This window comes from Platichthys flesus, chromosome 4 (genome assembly GCF_949316205.1).
Source record: "Platichthys flesus chromosome 4, fPlaFle2.1, whole genome shotgun sequence".
NCBI lineage: Eukaryota > Metazoa > Chordata > Actinopteri > Pleuronectiformes > Pleuronectidae > Platichthys > Platichthys flesus.
Window position 1 is genome coordinate 23,522,857 of NC_084948.1, and position 19,009 is coordinate 23,541,865.

Below are 19,009 nucleotides of genomic sequence, written 5' to 3' on the forward strand. Positions count from 1 at the left end.
TTAAATGCAAGTATACACAGTTAAAATACTTTACACTGCAACTACTACAAGTAAACTATACACAAAAACAGAACAAATCTAAAAAAGAAACTTCTGCCACATCTTTAAACCATTACATGTTGCTTATTCACATAATAAATCAATAATTATTTAGCATGGATGAAACTGTACCTGACAAAGAGTAGAACACGGTGCCATTCTCTCCTTCATCGGGGTCCTTTGCTTGCAATGTGCCCAGTAAACCCCCCGAGGACTGACCTTCTGTCACCTGATGATTAAAAGAAAAAAAAGGTTATGACTTCAGACGTGAGAGATGGTTTTTCCATTTCGGTGCGTGTTCTTTTCAGGTCTTGTGCCATCACCTGCATGATGAGGTTTTTCCCCGACTGGCTGTGGGTAAAAGTGGGGTCGTTGTCGTTGTCGTCCAGGACAGTGATGAAGGCCGTGCCTGTGGCGCTACGAGGGGGAGAACCCCCGTCCTGCACCACCACCACCAGCTGGTAGCTCGACTGCTGCTCCCTGTCCAGAGTCGACCTTGTACTGATCTCACCTGGGGAGAGGAAGAGGTGGATGAGAGGTGGATGAGAGGAATGTCATGCAGAGCACTGGAATAATGATGAGAGACTTACGAGCCTGCAGGCTTTGATCAGTGACACACAAGTAGCACACACGCACAGTGCGCAGATGTTCATGCACGTGTGTACGTACACTCACTCTCTCTCTCTCACACACAAATACAGGAACTCTGGAAGGTTGGCAGACGCTGTAGAGACTCACAGCTCAGCCAGAAACTGATCACAAATCAGAGTTGGAGTGTCCACCCACAGACTAACAGGCTCAGCAGGCCAATTAGAGCCCAGCAGGATGCTCAGTGCTGCTGTCACCATCATCTGACTAATTTATGATAATAGGGACGAGGCAAGTGGAGTGAGGACTCACTGGGTTGACTAAACACCAATTAAAAATGTCCACAGTTAATTTCAATTCTCGATGACTAAGAATAACAAGTGTTTGGTGTGAAATCATGATTGGTTTTCAAATTGAGGGCAAAGAATCTTTGAGCTCATGAAGGAGGAAATGAGTTTGGTTCATTTTCGCTGAATCTTCCTATAAAGAAATGTTCCAGGTATTTCACATAATCTGGAGGAGATCCAAATTCAACAAATGTTATTAGCTGTGCTGCCCTTCTCCTCCTGTGCAGGCTCTTCTGTCGACAGCAGCTTTATTACAGCATGACACTATCATCAGCCAGTCAGCTCTCCCCTCCACATCTTGGTATATATAGGGTTTTGCATGAATGCACACAGTTTCTTTGCTTGCCTAATGAAGCAATCCTCAACACTACACATTAATATTTCAACACTCTCATTCCAATAAACCAGTCGGGAATGTAAAAACGTGACATTTCCAATTAACCTGTGTTGGAGTTTATTTGGAAGTGGCGGTCCGGGTGCAGGAAGCGGTAGCTGAGGCGGCCATTGGGGCCACTGTCTCGGTCCGTGGCCGACGCGTGACCGAAGCCCGTTCCCGCCGGCAGGTTTTCTCTCACGGCCATGAAGACCCTCTCCTGAGTGAGCCTGGGAGAGTTGTCATTCTCGTCGGTGACCGATATCCGCACTGTGGCACTGCCGGTCTTCTTTAACTGCCCGTGACCTGCACTCGCCAGCACTGTCAGGAGGTACATGTCCTTGACTTCTCTGTCGAGGGCGCTCTTCACGAACAGCCAGCCGGTGTCTGCCGCGATGCCAAACCCGGCAGCGTCTCCATCTGGACGCAGGTGATACGCCAGGGGACTGAAGTGGCCCGAGCCAGGGGTCTCTCTGTTCAGGGCTCTGACTTGCAGGAAGCGTGTGTTTATCGGGGTGCCCTCCTTTAATTCCACCCGGTAGGTGAGGGTATCAAACACAGGTCCCTGATCATTCTCTGCCTGGACGTGGACCACAAGCATGAAGGTGGCGCTGAGCTGGGGTACGCCACTGTCCTTGGCGATCACCTGGAGGTCGTAACGAGGGTTGCTTTCATAGTTGAGGCTCCCGACCAATCGGATCTCTCCACTGCTGCGATCTATGCTGAAGATCCTCTGATTTACACTTGGAGAAGAAAGGTCGAAGGTGAGCTGTCCGTTGACTCCTGAGTCTCTGTCCTCAGCTTGAACCCGATACATCACTGTTCCCATTTCTGTGTGCTCCGGCAATAGCAGCGACTCCGAAGATGAGGGCAGGAAAACCGGCGGGTTATCGTTGACGTCTACGATGGTGATGTGTACTCGGGTTTGGCCGAAGGCAGGGGGGTTTCCGCTGCGGGCCTGCACCTCTAAATCAAGAGCTGACTGGGCTTCGTGATCCAGGGACAGACTCGTCCTCAAGGCCCCAGTGTCTGGATCCACCGTGAAGTAGCCCGCAGGGTCCCCAGAGCTGATGGTGTAGGAGATATCTTTAGAGGAGCCTGAAAAGACACAAACCAGAGACTTGTCACCACATCCCAGGAGGCTGCACTAAAAGCAGCAGAGTCAGAGAACACTGCAACGATGTAATTTTTCAATTTTCCCCGACAGTAGTAGCTCTTAAAATCCAGAAAACGATTATATAAACACAGTTGTGAGATGGAATTTTTTTTGATTGATGTTATGTCAGAAGTTAGGTGTGTATAGTGGCTCAACGCCTATTTGTTCAAGTGGTACAGGGAGCAGAACAGATCCAGTGTGACTGATAAATGTGAAGTGAACTGTTCAATATGAGCCGAGGGACCCACACGTGGTGAGTGAGCGAGTGAGTGAGACGGGGATGAGAGCGTAGATGTGTCTTCCGTCCCCACCTGTCTTGCTGCTGGCCTGGACGATGCCCACGACTGTTCCACGCAGGACGTCCTCGGACACGATGAAGTAGTACTGGGTCTGTTCAAACACAGGAGGCGCCACCAGCCCAGCCACAACGCTGATGTTGACTCTGGCATTGACGAGGGCGACCAGACCACCGCCATCCTGAGCCGAGACCACCACGGGGATGACAGAGTTGGCCTTCCCGTAGACAGATCGAGACAGGGAGATCACACCTGCACATGGGTCCAAAGAAACATTTTTACAATTTCAGGAGGTTCTTGTATGGAAATGTATGCGTCAGCCAACAAGTACAGCTTCAGTTTACATACATTTGTTTCAGCTTCAGTCAAAAATTAGAAGAAATTCCTTTGATGCAGACTTGAGAGTAACTTATCTATGGGTGCAAGTGACATTTTTTTTCCAAATAAGAATTGATTCTCTCGAGGCGTTCTAAAGATCACGTGTGCACATGGCAAAAAAGAGTTTTGTGAAGTCCCTCCTACCTTGACCTGTGACCTCCAAATTCAAACCTCAAGTCAAACTGAATGTTTTTATCAAATTGGAAGAAATATCCTCAAGGCGTTCTTGAAATATAACGTTCACAAAAATAAAAAGGACAGACATGGATGGATAATGTTTTAACATAGTGCCTCTGGCCACTTGCCGTCACAGGGACATAACAAAATCAATCACTTAAGTCTTAAAAAGTAAGTGAAAGTGTATTCAGGAAGAGGAAAAGTACCAACCTGTGTCTTTGTTGAGAGTAAAGAATGGGGAGGCCCCTCCGGGCACGGTCTTGTATGTAATTCGTCCGTTCTCTCCCGAGTCGGGGTCATAGGCCGTCACTCTGACAACAGATGTCCCCGGGGCGCTCTGCGTGCTCAAGCTAACAGCGTAGCTCACCGGGTAGAACGCTGGCCTGTTGTCATTAATGTCGACCAGATCCACCTTCACATATGCTACTGAACTCAGTCCACCCTGCGGAGGAAACAAAAAGCTCTTTTGTTATATTTCACACTAAATCACGGACCAAAAAAAAACACACACACACACACCTGAAAGCGGGATTTAGGCCACGTTAATGGCGCCTGTAAAAACCAGCAGTAAACCCTGTTAAAATCCAATGTATAGCGTACCCTCTAAAATATAGTCCCAGCAGGTTCGTGGAGGGATACAGATTGATAGTTTCCCTCGGGAAGAAGCCATGTGTCATGACCCGTGGAGGGCGAGAGGGCTCGGCTCAACCAAACAATCTGTTTCACGGGCTTTTCATTTGCAGAAAATACAGTGCAGGCTTTTCATTTGGACCAGGTGGCAAAAAACGAGGGAGGCGGCAGTCCAGCTTGTTAAAATATTACTGCCTGACAGTTGAGGCAGTTCTCTGCTCTCTGATTGCTTTAACATGACCGCAGTAACTTTATTTCAGTTTTAACCTTTTTATTTTCTAAGTATTATCTGGCTAATGCGAACAGGATGCTACACTGACTGTGGAGTGAGCCTGCCCCTGAGAGCTTTTATTTTCTACACGGCTGCTCAAACCAAAGTTTTTCTCTGCTCAGTTGGCCGTGCCTTCGCTCTCGTTTTTATAGGATTACTCCGTGGCTCAATAGATTCACATTAAGCATGATTCCAAAACGTGGTGGCTCACCCCGTCCACTGCGGTAACGGTGAAGTCGAAGCCGGCCGGCCCTTGATCTCTGTCCAGTGAAGCACTGGTGCAGATCTGGCCCGTCTCCTTGCCAATGGTGAACTGAGAGGGAGCCGTGCTGCTGATGCCCGAGCCCAGGGAGTAGGTAATGGAGCCGAAGGAGCCGCCGTCTGCGTCCGTCGCACTCACCTGCAGAGAGGAAACAGACAGAACGGTCAAACATACATCAAATCTGATTGAATAAACTCAGCGGTTCCCCTGTTCATTAATAAATATCACTCGAAGCAGCACAGCAGATCTAATGCAACTCTTTCCGAGGATGTGAGACAGATCGCAGACCGAAAAACAAGAGCACCGTACCAGGTGTCTCGTGAAAGCATCTCTGGACTAATTCTTTGTTGTTTATCTGAGCCAGAGCATGAGCCAAACAGGCCCTTTGGCAGAACGGGGCTCCGAGGGAATGAAAGGGGTTGGCGGGGCGGAGGATGACTTCCACAGGCTCCGGGAGAGCTGCCAGCGGGGGGGGGGGGTTGGGGTGACTGCCTGCTTCAGGAGTGGCGTCTGTCTGCAGAGGGCAGTGACAGGGACGGCTGGGGGAACAGTGGGATACCACACAGCATGCTTCAGTGCAACACATTATACCCTAATGCAATGTCCCGCTCGTGGTCTGGTTTTAATAACACACCGCACATCGACAGGGGCCTGGAACCGACTGGAGCTATAAAAGCCGCTCACGAGCCATCAGCCCGGGTGCCGACTCAATTACTGCAGAATCTCCCAAGACAGCGTAAAGGCAAACAGCCCAATCAGATCGGGGCCCCTAGGTGCCAGCAGCGTAATTGTTTGCAAGTGGCGGGTCTGGATCTCAGTTTGCAAGAGAGATTACAGTTGGATTAAACCTCACAAGTTGATTTGAGTTCTTCTTCCCACCTTTTTATAAATGGATCTTTTTCTAATCGGCGGGGGGGGATAAAGAAATGGAAGCTCAAATCACGCTCATGCAACAACAGGGAGCCTCCTCTGCGTAAAAAGGAGTTGTCATCAGGAGCGTTGCCAAGAAAAAGAAGGCAAGCCGTGCTTATCATCAAAAGCCGACTCTCTGATGGCATCACTGCGAGTGTGAGAAGATGGAAATCATTCATTCGAGGTGATGAAGCTTCGGTTGTGGTAATTCAGGCTCCGGCTCTTTCCTGAGCAGATGGCAGACGGGGGGGGCTCGGCGGAGAGCATGCCCCTAACTCCTAACAGAGGGCGAGCGGTGCGTAGGAGTGAGGGAGTAGTAAAGCTGGCAGAGCCGAGGCCGAGCAGAAGAATAATAAACCACATGAGGAAAGGGGGAAACCAAGAGCAATACAAGAAAGCCACTCCATCTTTTAATGTGCGAGGGCTGCAGTTTACTGTAATATTTTATCATTTTGCAGGGGGACAAGTTATTTATAACAACCCCACGGCGTTATGTGCTTGTTTTCTCCAAAGTTGTGTGATGAGTGTCGGCTGGAGGTTAACCCGAAGCAGCGTTTTAGCGTGAATACTTTGGTAGAACGTTTAAAAAGCCAGCAGATACGCTGCAAAAAGTTCCAAACAGATCTGTAAGAAAATATTTCCTCTTGTGACTTTTTTTGGCAGGGAACGTGCAGCCTATTTGAAGGGGACTCCATGTTGCTTTTTCGTTTTAGCCTCAGCCATCGTTTCTTTTTCTTCTTGCAAAGTACAATCACATACAGTGCATTAAAAAAACAACACTTGTAAAAAGTCTACATTTATATTTCCGGTATAAAAGCTTGTAAAAGAGAAAAAAAGACAATAACTTTTACTGTTTGTATCACGAGAGGCTCCCCAAAGGGCCTCGATGGGGCCCGGCTGCAGAATCGGTCATAAATCCCACCTCATCCAAGTTAGTGGATGAGACAGTGAAACGCCATGATTGACAGCTGAGACGTCTCGCGATTGGTCAAAAGCATCCCCCCCACCCCCATTCCCAGATCACTTATGAGTGGACTCTGGCTCCAAGATGGCAACGTTCATTTTTGGGCTTCATTCCAAAAATGGGAGTGTGGGAGGAGGTGAATCCCGGTCGTCCATAATTATTAAAAGTCCATGATTCATGATGATAAGCAATAAAAAGTTTGAAAAAGTTTGAAAAGTTTCAACCTGAGCGTTGTGCGATGGGAGAGTTTTTTTTGCCGCAGAGACACTGAGTTCATCGGAGTTCAGGCCATGAAATTCATTTACATGAGGAGGATCCAGTGCTCTTCCCAGTAGTCAAAGTGCTGAGTAAAGTACTCTGGATATTTGGCCCCCTCTGTGGTTTGAAAACCTATATTCCTATAGAACGCTATATTCCATGAGTTAAGTGACTATTTGGGGGAATTTGCTGTCAGATAATAAACCACACAATCACATTTTGAGGAATCTTAACCACTGTGAGTAGATTGCCGCGAGCAATCGCTCTAAATTTGGAATCTGCCGAGACGGCAACTTCACTTCTGCTCACACTTGTAGGTTAATAGCGGCATATCAATGTCATGTCCCTGCAACTGGAGAGGCTCGTTTGTGCAGGACACAATTATAATTTGCCAGCCTCCCCCGACGAGGCCCTGTATGCAAATGTAAAACGAGCAGGACAATTAGCCAGACCACAAACCACAACCCGAAGAAATGAGGACAATCTGACATAATGTGGCCGCTGGCGTCAACAGTTCTGCAGTAAATGTTTGACAGAAAAACACGATAAATCTGTAACACGGTGAGTGTCGATTTCCACTGATGAAACCAGATTCTCACAGAGTCTTAAAGATTGAAGCCTGGGATGTTAACGCTGCAGTTCAGCCACAATGCAAAGCAAGACTCCTCGTCTCAGCACTTTGACTATTTGTAAACTCCTCTGTTCTCATATCCGGTCTAAACTTCATTGTTTTTATTACCTCCACCACGATGGTTATGTTTTCATAAATGTCCGTTTGTTTGTTGATTGGTTTGCATGTCAGTTACTTTTTTAAAGATTACACAGAAACAACTGAATGGATTTAAACGACACTTGGTGGAAGAATGAAACACGTCAAGGTTGATCTGGATCAGGGGGCAGATCCAGGATTCAGTTTTCCACTTTCTTAACATTGTGAGATAAAGGTTTTTTGGCTTTTTCATCCTTTCCCCAAGGAATCATTCATGATCATATTGATTTTAAAAAAACAGGCATTTTAAGGGAAGTATACAACCTATGAGTGTGTGTGAAATTCTGAGCAGTTTCATTGAGATGAAGAGGACCAGTGGGCCTTTGGTGGAGGTATGCGCTTGTCAAGTTAAAATATGTGCTCACACAGTGATTATAGGTTACAACCTCCTCTAAATGGACATATAGCAAATTAAAAAGTGGAAAATATTTGTGCATCGAAAAGTAATTTAAAATGTGCCAGTCATGTGAAGAAATGTTCTACCCTGCAGGGGAGGGGGGGGGGGGTTGAGCAGCAGCACTGTTCTCAAGCCATTTGACATGGATACGAGGGGGCCTCTCTTTCTCCCTCTTTCCACTGCAACGTATAGGTATTACGCAAGCTGTATTTATATTGGATTAAAAGTTCAAAAGCTGGAGTAATCTTAGATCATCGGCGGCAGCCAGCACTATTCTCCCTACACTCCATGTTGTGAGTGAGGCATGATGGGAGCTGTCTTATCAGCAGGGGAAAGGCAACGTTTGGCCGAGTCCTTAGTAAAACAAGCTGGGAGAATCCAAACGATAACTGGGCCACTCTGTGGTTCTCCCATCAGATTCCAGGAGCTGTCCGGAGAGGACGTCCAATCAAGAGAGAGGGATTCACAGGAAAGAGCAGGGCTTTATGTATGTTTATGTATAATCTGTTCAAATGGAATAATGATCCAGAGGCTTTGGGATGCTCCGACGTGTTCTGGCCCATCTCGGATCCCCGCTCTGTGGTCTGGGAGTTAGAGCCAGGCCTGGAAAGGAACAAGTCCAGGATTTTTGTGTGTTTTCTATTTTTAGTAGTAGAAATTTAGACAATTCTCGTATGCGATTTAGGAGCGTAGCTTTCCAGTTCTGACGTTTTTGAGGATAATGTATGTCGGTGTGACCTCACTTGCCCACACTACTGGTGAGCTCCCCATCTTCATTGTGCAGCCATGCATAAAAGCTCCACCGTGGAACTTAAAACTTTCGCTAAATCCTACGAGTAACTGAATGATATAGAGGTGAAACCACTGAGGCCAACAAGGGGTGAAATGAAGGCGATGCAGTTTTCAATCATGCTCCCCGTATTTTTCGAGTGCCCAGTCAAACAAATCTGTCTCACGTAGAGTCCTCGGTGAAAACCAGCCAATTGGGACCGCACCTCTGCCAATCTAAATAGGCCACAAATGACAGAGTGCGCATTGCAAAGGTTTGCCAACTGGGAAATTATCGCACACATCAATCAAACTTCTGGTGCACACGTCCTCTGAGTGTACCTTAGACGTGTAAGCAAAGACACAGACGTACAAACACCGGGAATAAAGTCAAAGAGCGAAAACAGGTTAATTTTGAACTCTGATTACACTGGAATCTCCCTCTTTGTATTCTGCAGGAACTCTACGCACAAACAAACCAGGCACAGATGAGTGTGCAGCTACTGTGTCGCTGGCCCACATTAAACTCATCAACTTTTTGACATTTAAGAAAATACTGGATGTCATTTTCTAAATCTCTTTAGCTCACAATTATGACTGATCCTATTTCTGTCTCCACTTGGAGAGTGCTCGAACTTAAAGCACCAGATGTGACACACCGGCCAGTTGGCACGGCAGCTGAAGTGGGTTCGAAGACGCACTTAAGTTACAGACACCAGTGTGGATGCTGAACAGGAACACGTTTCCCTCCCCTGGGATCTGGCATTAAAGAGAACCTTGTTTATTGGACGGTGGAGACTCGTTAAGAAGGTGAAAGGTCCGAGCGCTCCACCCAAATCTAAAACTGCACTTCATGTCGTTCTGTTCACAGCTTTACAGTCGCCCGAAAATGGAAACCTTCCAGATTTTGTTCAATAAATATCGAAAACACAAGTACACAAACATGACTAATTGAGCCGTTAAAGGCACGAGCGTCCGCACCAGGGATTGGAGGCAGCGGGCGACAGAACGTTTGATCGACAGGGAGATCATTAAAAGACGGTAAAGGCGAAGCGGAAAGCGTAGGCTCAAAGAAATCAAATGAGTGGGCGAGCTGCAGAAATCTGGACTGAGAATTGCTTTGAGCTTTCACAGCTGGTGTGAAGCCGCGTGCACTCTCCTCTCCCTCTATTGTCCTGGCAGCGCTTCTGAGGAAAGCCGAGACGAGGAGAGGCGGAGACCTCCTGAAGGCCTCTCTCACTCCTCGCTAAAGTAGCAGATAGGCAGGTCAGGGAGTTTGCGACATGTCCGCCGCCGCAGTGAAGACCCGGAGTGAGACCACACCGGCCCGGCGGAAGGAAGACGCCCACGCGCTGTTGACAAATATATCAATACTCCAAACATTTGCAGCCACATACAAATTTGTCTGGGTCGCGACCAAACATGTGTGAGGGTTTTTTTGGGGTGGTTACTCAGCAGACAAAAAGCTGAGATCTTTGCTGGATAGTTCAAGACACGTGTGAGATCTACTAAGTGGTGAAAACACTGTCTGATTGTGGTGTGTGAGGTCGGGTGATGAAAATGAATAGGTTTAAAAAGATGCTCGAGCTAAAACAGGGTAAGACACGTGTCCAAATATCATCCCAGTGACCTTGTTGTGTTCCCAGCAAGACTTTAATGTGAATATGGAGAAGATCTGCATAGTAAGAGGTTCCATTACCGGGGTGAGCTTTGCTATGTTACACTATACTTTGCAGTCTAAGGAAAACTTGAAGAGCAATTTGAGGTATTTGTGTATTTTCGGGGGGGAAGGTATCCTGTGTATCCCTCTAATGTATGGTAATTCTACCACTTTAAAATGTAAAGGTGAAAACAAGGGGCTCATTGAAACACAGGCGTAATTCTTATGTTCAAGCAAAGTGGGTAATTGCATTTCAAAGCACCAACATCAGCTTAACTGTGGAAATGAGGTTTGTGGCTTTAGGGAATGATGATGACTTGCATAAAATCCACTTCACAGCAATCTGTTGGATTGATTATGATACTTCCTGTCTACATATTTAAATGTTGCCTGATGTTGACAGTCTAGAAAAAGGCGGATCATCAAAAACATTAGGATTCATCTTCTTTATCAATGTTCACAGTGAAGTCAATGGCCATCAAATTCCAAATTCACTTCACAAAAAACTTTTGGAATCAAGCTGTGACGCAGCGGTAGCAGCTACATTGTAATCTCATGGGACAACTGCAACAGTCCATGAAATGTCTGCAAACAGTGTTTTTCTTCACCAGTAAAAAAGGCTCAAATTGTTATTCTGGGTCAATGCTACGAGTCTAGAAACATAACAGCTGTCTCGCTCAATGAGGAGTCGTTGAGGGAAGTCGAAGGTGGAAATGTGACAGAGAGAGAGAGAGAGAGAGAGAGAGAGAGAGACAGAGAGAGAGAGAGCGAGAGAGAGAGAGAGAGAGAGAAAGAGAGAGAGAGAGAGAGAGCGTTGGAGAGAAGAGTTTGGAATTGACTGAGAGGATGAATCTAATTCTGATGTGGACAATGTTGTGGAATAGTTTTACTTACATGGACGACGAGTTTCTACAAATTGAGGAGACAGCTGCAAAACGAGTGTAAGGACTCAGGATAATAACTTGACTCTTCAATTAAAGAAACTTTTTGTGGACATTTCGCGGGGCTGTCTCAGTTGCATCATCAGATTACATTGTAACCAATGTAGGAGATCTACTTTGTGTGTGCCATTCATTTATAGAAATCCAACACAGGGGGTTGCCAGTGTTGGAGGGATCATCACCCTGGTCTGAACCCCGGGAATTGTGGGAATCATGCTTTTGGTTGGGGGGCAAATCTTTGTGTGTGGCCTGCCAAATAGATTTTATTCACAGGAAAACACTCAAACACTGCTAACCACGTGTGACTCTGCTAAACCAATTTTTTTTCGGGTCACGATTATTCTTGCCACAACTTGTGTTCGAACACTTCACAGGGATCGCCACAGCCACACATTCTTTATGATTACAGAACAAACAACTTATGAGGGACTATATTCATCATTAGCAATTCAAATTCACAAAACCTCCTTTGGTATATCCCTGCACAATCCATTCCAGATTTGTCGAGGAATATTCTCATGTGCAGATTGCCATTGAAATACATGTGCTGTGTTGGGGTATCCCTGTGAAACACCATATGAATGTCAAGGTCAGCCGGCATCTTAATCACACTGATTTCTCCAAACATATACAGTTGTGTGCAAGTTGCCGAATCACATCATCCACAACTGTCCTTTCTCTATGGAAATGATTTCCAACTGTCCCTGCACGGCTAATGGTTTGACCGGACTGGAGCTGCTGGTAAAGATCCATTACACAAGTGCCGAGGGATGAACATGATAACATTTTACAGCCAATTTTCCACAATTATAGGGTTACTCGACATAATTCCGTTGCCTAGCTTAAGTAACTTTTTGCGAATTTTGAAAAAAACGAAGCAGCTTTTGTTTGACTAGTCTGCAAGAGAAGCACTTTCAAGCCAAGTTTAAAGCCCTGCCAGATCCTACTGTCCTAAGCTTTTGGAATGGGTCGGTCTCAGCATGAAACAAACTAGCTTCTGACACCGGAAGACAAAGCAGTATCGATTTCTAAATCAACAATTGTGCCACCAACTGCAGCTTTTCATCTCTCGCTGGGCGTGTAGTGCGGCGACATAAATGTACGGTTCACATGTCTGGCATAGGAACAGAGGGGAGGGTAATAGAGCAGACAGGGATATAATGACACTTAGTGCTTGAGTGCAGACACAGGACAGGATAACGTTTCTGTCCTTTTCCTCTCCTGTCACAAATCAGTCAGCGTAACGGCCACACCACTGCTGAAGAAAAAAAGAGTCAAAACATCATGTGTGTTTGAAGCGGGTAGAAGGTCAGGGGCGTTGATAGATTCAACGTGAAACAACACACAATTTAAAAAATCAAGCCAGAATCTTGAACGTGTTTTATGTCACTAGAGACACTTTTTTTGGAAGATTCACATCCAAATAAAAAAACGGTTTATCTGCTACAGTCTCTTCACCTCTGCCAAGGAGGTTATACTTTCTGCATTTGTTTCTCTCTGTTTGTAGTTGACACGAAAACTACAAATGAGATTTCAGGACATTTTGTGGAGAGGTGACACATGACCCTTGGATAAAGGTATTAAATTTGGTGCAAATGCGGATTCAGGAATTCACGATTCACTTTCTTGCAAGAACATCTTTTGTTGATTTTCTCAAAGAATCAATAATTGATCTTGATTCATCAGATCAGACATGTTCAGAGGACTGATGTTTATAAATCGATAAATAGCATTTGGTGCAGATCCAAGTAACATTGCAGATCTGTGGGACATTCTAGTTCACCTACAGTTATTGATTTGTTTATTTTGGACATTTTCTTGTCTTATCTTCTTTCAAGATAAGAAATGTAATTTACTAGTGCTCTTATCTGTGAGATCAGGACTATGTCGGTTTGGTGCTCTGCTTATCTCCAGGATTGCTGGTACATCTCTGTTGTTGCTGCCTGAAAACCACTAAAAACCTACAAATCCAAATAAGAAACTATTGGTTTGTAATAAAAATGTTCTTCTGTTGTGTCCACCCTTCAAGTGACATTTGGGGAAAGTTTCCAGCACAAGAAAGCAAAAGTTTTAAAAAGCTCAACCCCTCATCAAGTCGCAGCTCGGCATTCATTATCATAAATTTGTGCTAATGAACGTCTGGTAAGCAGGAACCCTGTCATTGGGTCTGTTGTGTAAATAGAGACAGAATCTAACAGCACGAGTTTTGAGAATAAAGAATATCTCTCAATATCTCCTCTTTAGAGTTCTGACTTTCTTCAAGGTGTTTCTGAACCTGCCAGCTTTTCAAGCACTCTCACAAAACCCACGCAAACTATATGGAGGCACCCTTTGTAGTTTGGGGTTTGAAAAGTTGTAACAAACCTCATTTATTAGAAGTTGGGTGGCTGGCACTTAAAAAAAAACTAAAAAAAAACTTTCATTAGACTTTCTTCTTAAAGAACCGAAGCGTCTGTCTTTCATCTGGACCTCGCATCTGGAAGTGATTAAGCATCAAACCATTTAGGAAGAGAAGGGGTTCCAGAAAAGGGCTAAATGAGCAGAGAGGAGAGATATTGTGTAAGTAAAGGATTAAAGTTAGAGCTAAGCGAGCTGCACAAAGTTAAAGCTGCTTTCAAGACCAGACATCAATGCTATTTCCGAGCTTTTAAACTATCTGTGCAGGTTAATCAAGCAAATCTACTTGATTTCCAATTGAGGGTGAGAAACGATCTCCCCTCCTTTCTCACACATGCTGCTTATAAACGTGTCTGTGTATTTTCGAAGGAATGTGACTCCAGCACCTTGAAAACAACTTTAAGGGCTTTTTTAAGGGCCCTCTGGTGTGTACTAACCCAGTCAGTGTTTGATATGGACCATGTTCCCAACAGATAAACTGGGAGAATGTGATTTGTGGCTCTTATTTAAAACTTCCAGTACAGAGAGGAAGGGGTAAAAAAATATAGGCAATTTAATTTTGAGAAGCATAGCATGGGGTCCTGGGAACAAGGCTCCGTTCCAGACCTGGTGCCGATCTTGGTGCACAGGCTCAAAGCAGCTATTTGCCACCACGGAAAAATCTCCTCACACACTATTGGGGATGATTTCCAAGTACAAATAAACAAGAACAAACTCAACTGGAAGTGTGAGAGTAGTGGTGTGTGTGTGGTGGCGTTAACCCTTTGGCCAGCTGCGATGACAGAGGGCAGCTCAGTATCCCATCTGCGAGACACTGGCGCGAGACTTCAGCTTGTTTATTTTCCCGAAGCTCAAATGGGAGAAACAAACCTGCCAGTATTTTCTTATGCATGCTGACCAGTGGTTAGCCAACGGAAAAGAAAACAAAGAGAAAATTGCCCCAGTCTGACTCGGCCCTAATGAAGAATAATCATTCTGAGTGACAATCTCATAACAAGATGTGGAGGTTAGAAGATCTCAAATAAACAGGTGGGTTGAGGGAGCCTCACTTCAACCCCGGTTTGATGATTATGATCAATGGAAAATTGTTTCACTTTGCCATTTTATCTGCTGTTTTGTTTGGTTGGCATTACATTTCCAGCAATCGAACACAAAGATTAAATGTGTAGGCGAACTGGAACAAAAACATACTTGACTACTCGTTTGCAAAAAGGACGCAGCACTGATTAGTTTATGCAAATTCCCGTAAAATGAAAGATAAATGCAGCAGTTTGAATTCTCTTATAACATTATACAACAATTGACCCTCACATGATTCAATATAAGCGCACACTGCTGAAGTAACCGCTAATAAACCCAAAACACACACAGACACACACACACAAAACCCCCAGTGGAGCCTCTTACAAGCCTCTAACCCTAACCCATCGGGGGGTGAACCGATGCTCGAAGCTTATTGAGGAGATCCACTCCCACAGGACATGGACCACGGTGAGGTGCTGGCCCCTGTCAGGCTGATTGGCTCCGATTCAACCAGTCGTCCCTTCTGCAGCGATCCAATTGCTGCACGGAGCTCAGGTCTGCTGAGGCAAGCCAGGCGGCGGATCCCAGGGTCTGGGTAGGTGGGAGGGGAGCTAATATGAACCATGCACAGCGTGTGGGGGTGCAGGAGTTTCTGATGTGGGCTCGGCTGAAACGCTACAGCTGTCTGCAGTGGGTGGGAGGATGCCCACTGAGCAGGGCATGCACAAACACAGCACAGATGCGGTTGCAGAGTCAGATAAGACCCTGGTTCCCAGATATCCATGATCTGGTTTGATGAGGAGACTTTAATGTTAGTTTGTAGTTTTTATTCTATTCTCTCAGTGACAGCTTATACAATCTGCTTCACTCTGAGATCAAGCTGACTTTCTGATCACAACAGGCAAAAAAAGACCCAGCATTCATCATTACAGGCCCCGTGGACTCACAGGAGACAGTAAACTGCTCTGGACATGGATTCATATTCAAAACAACTACCCTGCAGTGCTTTTCCTGTGTAAGTCAACCAACAGCAGCTACCAGCATCACTAGTAATGAATAACAAACTAGAGACGTCAGATACAAATTGCCTTTGTAAGAAGTTTGACTGATCATAACGCAAAACTTTTGTGCTCTGCTTTAAGATTGTTCAGGGAAGAATTACATTTCCTCCAGGAACTCTCTCCTACACACAGAATCACATACAGATGTAGGCTGTGCAAAACGCATATGGACACAACGATACAGACACGCACACCAAAAAATGCACAAGCACTATTAACTCTGTGTGCATTTACAGTCTTGTTCCTGAGAACCAGCTGAGGTCAGCAGTTAAGCGCATAGGACCGGGAATCGGTCGGGTTGCGCAGCACAGCAGAGGGAGCCAGATCCGTGGTGAGGCGGGGGACCAGAGTCTCCCCGAGCTCTGCAGCCTTCACCGTGCAAAGCACCAGTGGAGCTCTAATGAAAAAGCCAAACTTCATCCCTCAATCTGCCTCCATCTTTCACTGGGTAATGAGAAGAGGGAAAAGCGATTGCACAAGAGGCAGCTTCCAGAGAACACTAGACGCTTTTCAGGGGGCTGGAATCGAGCGGAGTCATCTCGTATCAAGGACGTGTTTATTGACAGTCGTACTGTGCCATTGTAATTTCATTTCAGCTCGCTGCAAAACAGTAATTAAAGCAGACAGTGTGGAGAGCGAGAGGCGGCCCCGTGTGTCACTGAGTGCAGCTGCTTACGCTGAGTGTCTAGACCCGACCCGTCTCAGGAGGAGGATCACACAAACAAACTGCAAACGGGAAGAGAGTTCTAGTGCGAGGAAGCTTTAACCCCACGATGAGGTTTTCTAAATCCCATTTATTTTACAGTTTTCCATTTATCTCGTTTGCATCGAAGCTAAGATTCAATATTCTGTATGCGTTCTGTGTCTTTTTAAAGTCGGTGCTTGAAACAGCTTGACAGAGCCACTTACTGCAGTGATGTAAAATGTAAATAAATCAATAGATCATCAGCGCGGAGCTTTTGCAGTCTCTCTAAATGCATTACGCAGTGTCTCCCCTAAATGACAACTCGTGTGATTGCTCAGTTTTCTCGACTCCGGGGCAGCGGGAGCTCCACGTTATGATGAAGCCGACAGACTCGTCCTGCTGTGATGCAGCTTGGAGACTATTTAACTTGACCGTGATTCCGTGGCCATGTGGCAACGACACTCACTTCAATGTCCTCTCGGTGAAAAACTCCTATCGACCCGTTCTCTGAGGAGAAAAAAGGTTTGATCTTGTTTTCCAGTCACATGGAGAAAACGCATTAAAAGCCATCGAGTCAAAGGTTGATGTTCGATTGTCGTATTAAATCAATTTCAGCTGCGTGTCATAAAGTCTGAAGCCAACACAAATGTTTGACAATTTGAAGGCACAAATACATGTGTGACGGTTGTTACGCCGTCTGCAGGACACATTCGAGGAAGTATTTTTTTCTCTTGTCTGTCTCCCATCTGTCTGAGAGATCACATGTGACCTCTGCTGCTGCTGAACACATCAGATTTTCAATCAGTGCCCTTCGTCTGCATCAAACCAGTAACAGCCAGTGCTCCATTTGTTCTTCAGGTCTCAGGAGAGAGAGAGAGAGAGAGAGAGATCCTGCATGTCCTCGCGTGTTGGACCCTCGGAATTAAATCATCCATGCAGCCATTCAAGCACGCACACATTACTGTAAGCCGACTGTTGAGAAGGAGGAGGTGATCAACGCACCTCCAGCTCCAACCTCAGGAGCTGCTACGGCTCTACCGCTCTGTGGTAATGTAATCAGAGCTGAGGGGAAGAGGACGGAAACACTCTCCGTCACTCTCCGTGGGACGGGGGGGGGGGTGGGTGGGGTCTGGGCACCCGGGTCACGGAGGCCTGCTGGAACCGTGCACATAAACACACCCTGTCACCGACTGATAAACACTGCAAACAAATGAAGGCTGCCTGGGCCGGGCCCTGGAGTGCACGTGGCTCCTCTCTCCCCGGCGAGGGCTGTTTTCGCTGTAAGCCCGGTCCTGAAGGAGAGTCATCTCTGGTTCAGACTCTGGTCGGACACATAAAGACAACAGCTCTCTGGCAACGGAGACGGGTCGGAGAGATGAGTGTCTGTTTAGATATCTCTCTCTTTTGTTTTCGCCGAGCGAGCACAAGTCGCCAACGGCTTCATCCCGGGCCGTGTCGGAAAATCACAGACGGATAAGACGGATGAGTTTGTGCTCGGACACACTCGCATGCAACATGAACGGTGACTTTCCAAACAGATCCCTGCCAACAACAAACAACAGCTGTACTTCACACACAACTCCTGCTCCGTCACATGGAGATGCTGCCGCCTTGTCATCGTTACACCGTCAGCTTGTTTTTCGAAAACTAGCTGGAAAATGTGATAATGAGATTTTCCATATTTACGCACGCAAGTAAAATGCGTCACCTCCTGAACCGTCTGTTATGATCCGGCCTGTTTTCCATTTTTATTTGGTTACTATGAAATATTTGAGTGTTTACCGGTCCGAGGTTGTCCGCTGTTGATTCATAGGGCACTTTTTTTTTTAAAGCCATAGGCGGGTTTCATTTCCTTGCTAGCGTATTTATTTAGTTCTGTGCAAAATATTTAGGTGATAGCGTAATTATATTTTATCTTGTATACATGTCCAGTCCCCTCCTTCATGTGATTCATTTCAAACAATCCCTTCTGAGTATACATAAGGTAGTCAGTGAGCACTTCAGCTGCTCCTCACAGCACAAGGGACTTCCACAGTAAACACGTCCTCCACACCATCACACTCACGCAAGCTCTTAAAAGGAACACACACAATTCATCTATTTGAAAGACAAAGGAACCCGTTTGGGTAAAAGCTGATCCTGAACCAGCCTTTTCCCTCTGATGATCCTCATGTTGTACTCGAACACACCTTGAATTCACCTCGCAAACTGCCCGAGAGCACTTAGCCACAGGTCTGAGGTCTGTGCAGTGATTACATTTCCTGCTTTTTGCCAAGCAGCGAGGCTTGCATAGGACGAGGATATTACCGTCAAGTGTCTGGACTTATGCTTCAGTATTTATTGCTTGTGCAGCTGTGCAGAGAGAATGTCTTCTGTGTGCGTTTGTCGGGGAGACACTTGGTAAGGAAACTGCATTTGTCTTTGGTGTTTCTTTGTAAAATTTCTAGATAAAGGCCTCGACTCTGTCCACACAATCTTCATTTGACTAAATATCTCCGTCCGGTCAAGAGCACACAAACAACTACAAAAGCTTCATCGAGCATGCCGTACCAGTAGATGAGGTCCTCATCAACAGTCCGTTAAATACCTGAGAAGAATGCTGGGGTCCTTCAGTGTATAGCAGCCATTGTTTTTGTTGTCTCTGGCACATTCTTATT

At 45.9% G+C, this 19,009-nt stretch overlaps 1 protein-coding gene across 1 annotated transcript in view; it reads right to left on the reverse strand.

Annotated features, from left to right (window-relative positions):
* LOC133952073 (protocadherin-16-like) overlaps nt 1-19,009 on the reverse strand; it is an 80,024-nt gene that overhangs the window by 15,106 nt on the left and 45,909 nt on the right. The window contains exons 3-8 of the mRNA XM_062386346.1: nt 4,467-4,655; nt 3,565-3,796; nt 2,815-3,051; nt 1,417-2,445; nt 363-550; nt 172-268 (exon numbers count right to left, since the gene is read on the reverse strand). Of these exons, the coding sequence (XP_062242330.1) occupies nt 172-268; nt 363-550; nt 1,417-2,445; nt 2,815-3,051; nt 3,565-3,796; nt 4,467-4,655 (1,972 nt within the window). The remainder of the gene's footprint in view (nt 1-171; nt 269-362; nt 551-1,416; nt 2,446-2,814; nt 3,052-3,564; nt 3,797-4,466; nt 4,656-19,009) is intronic.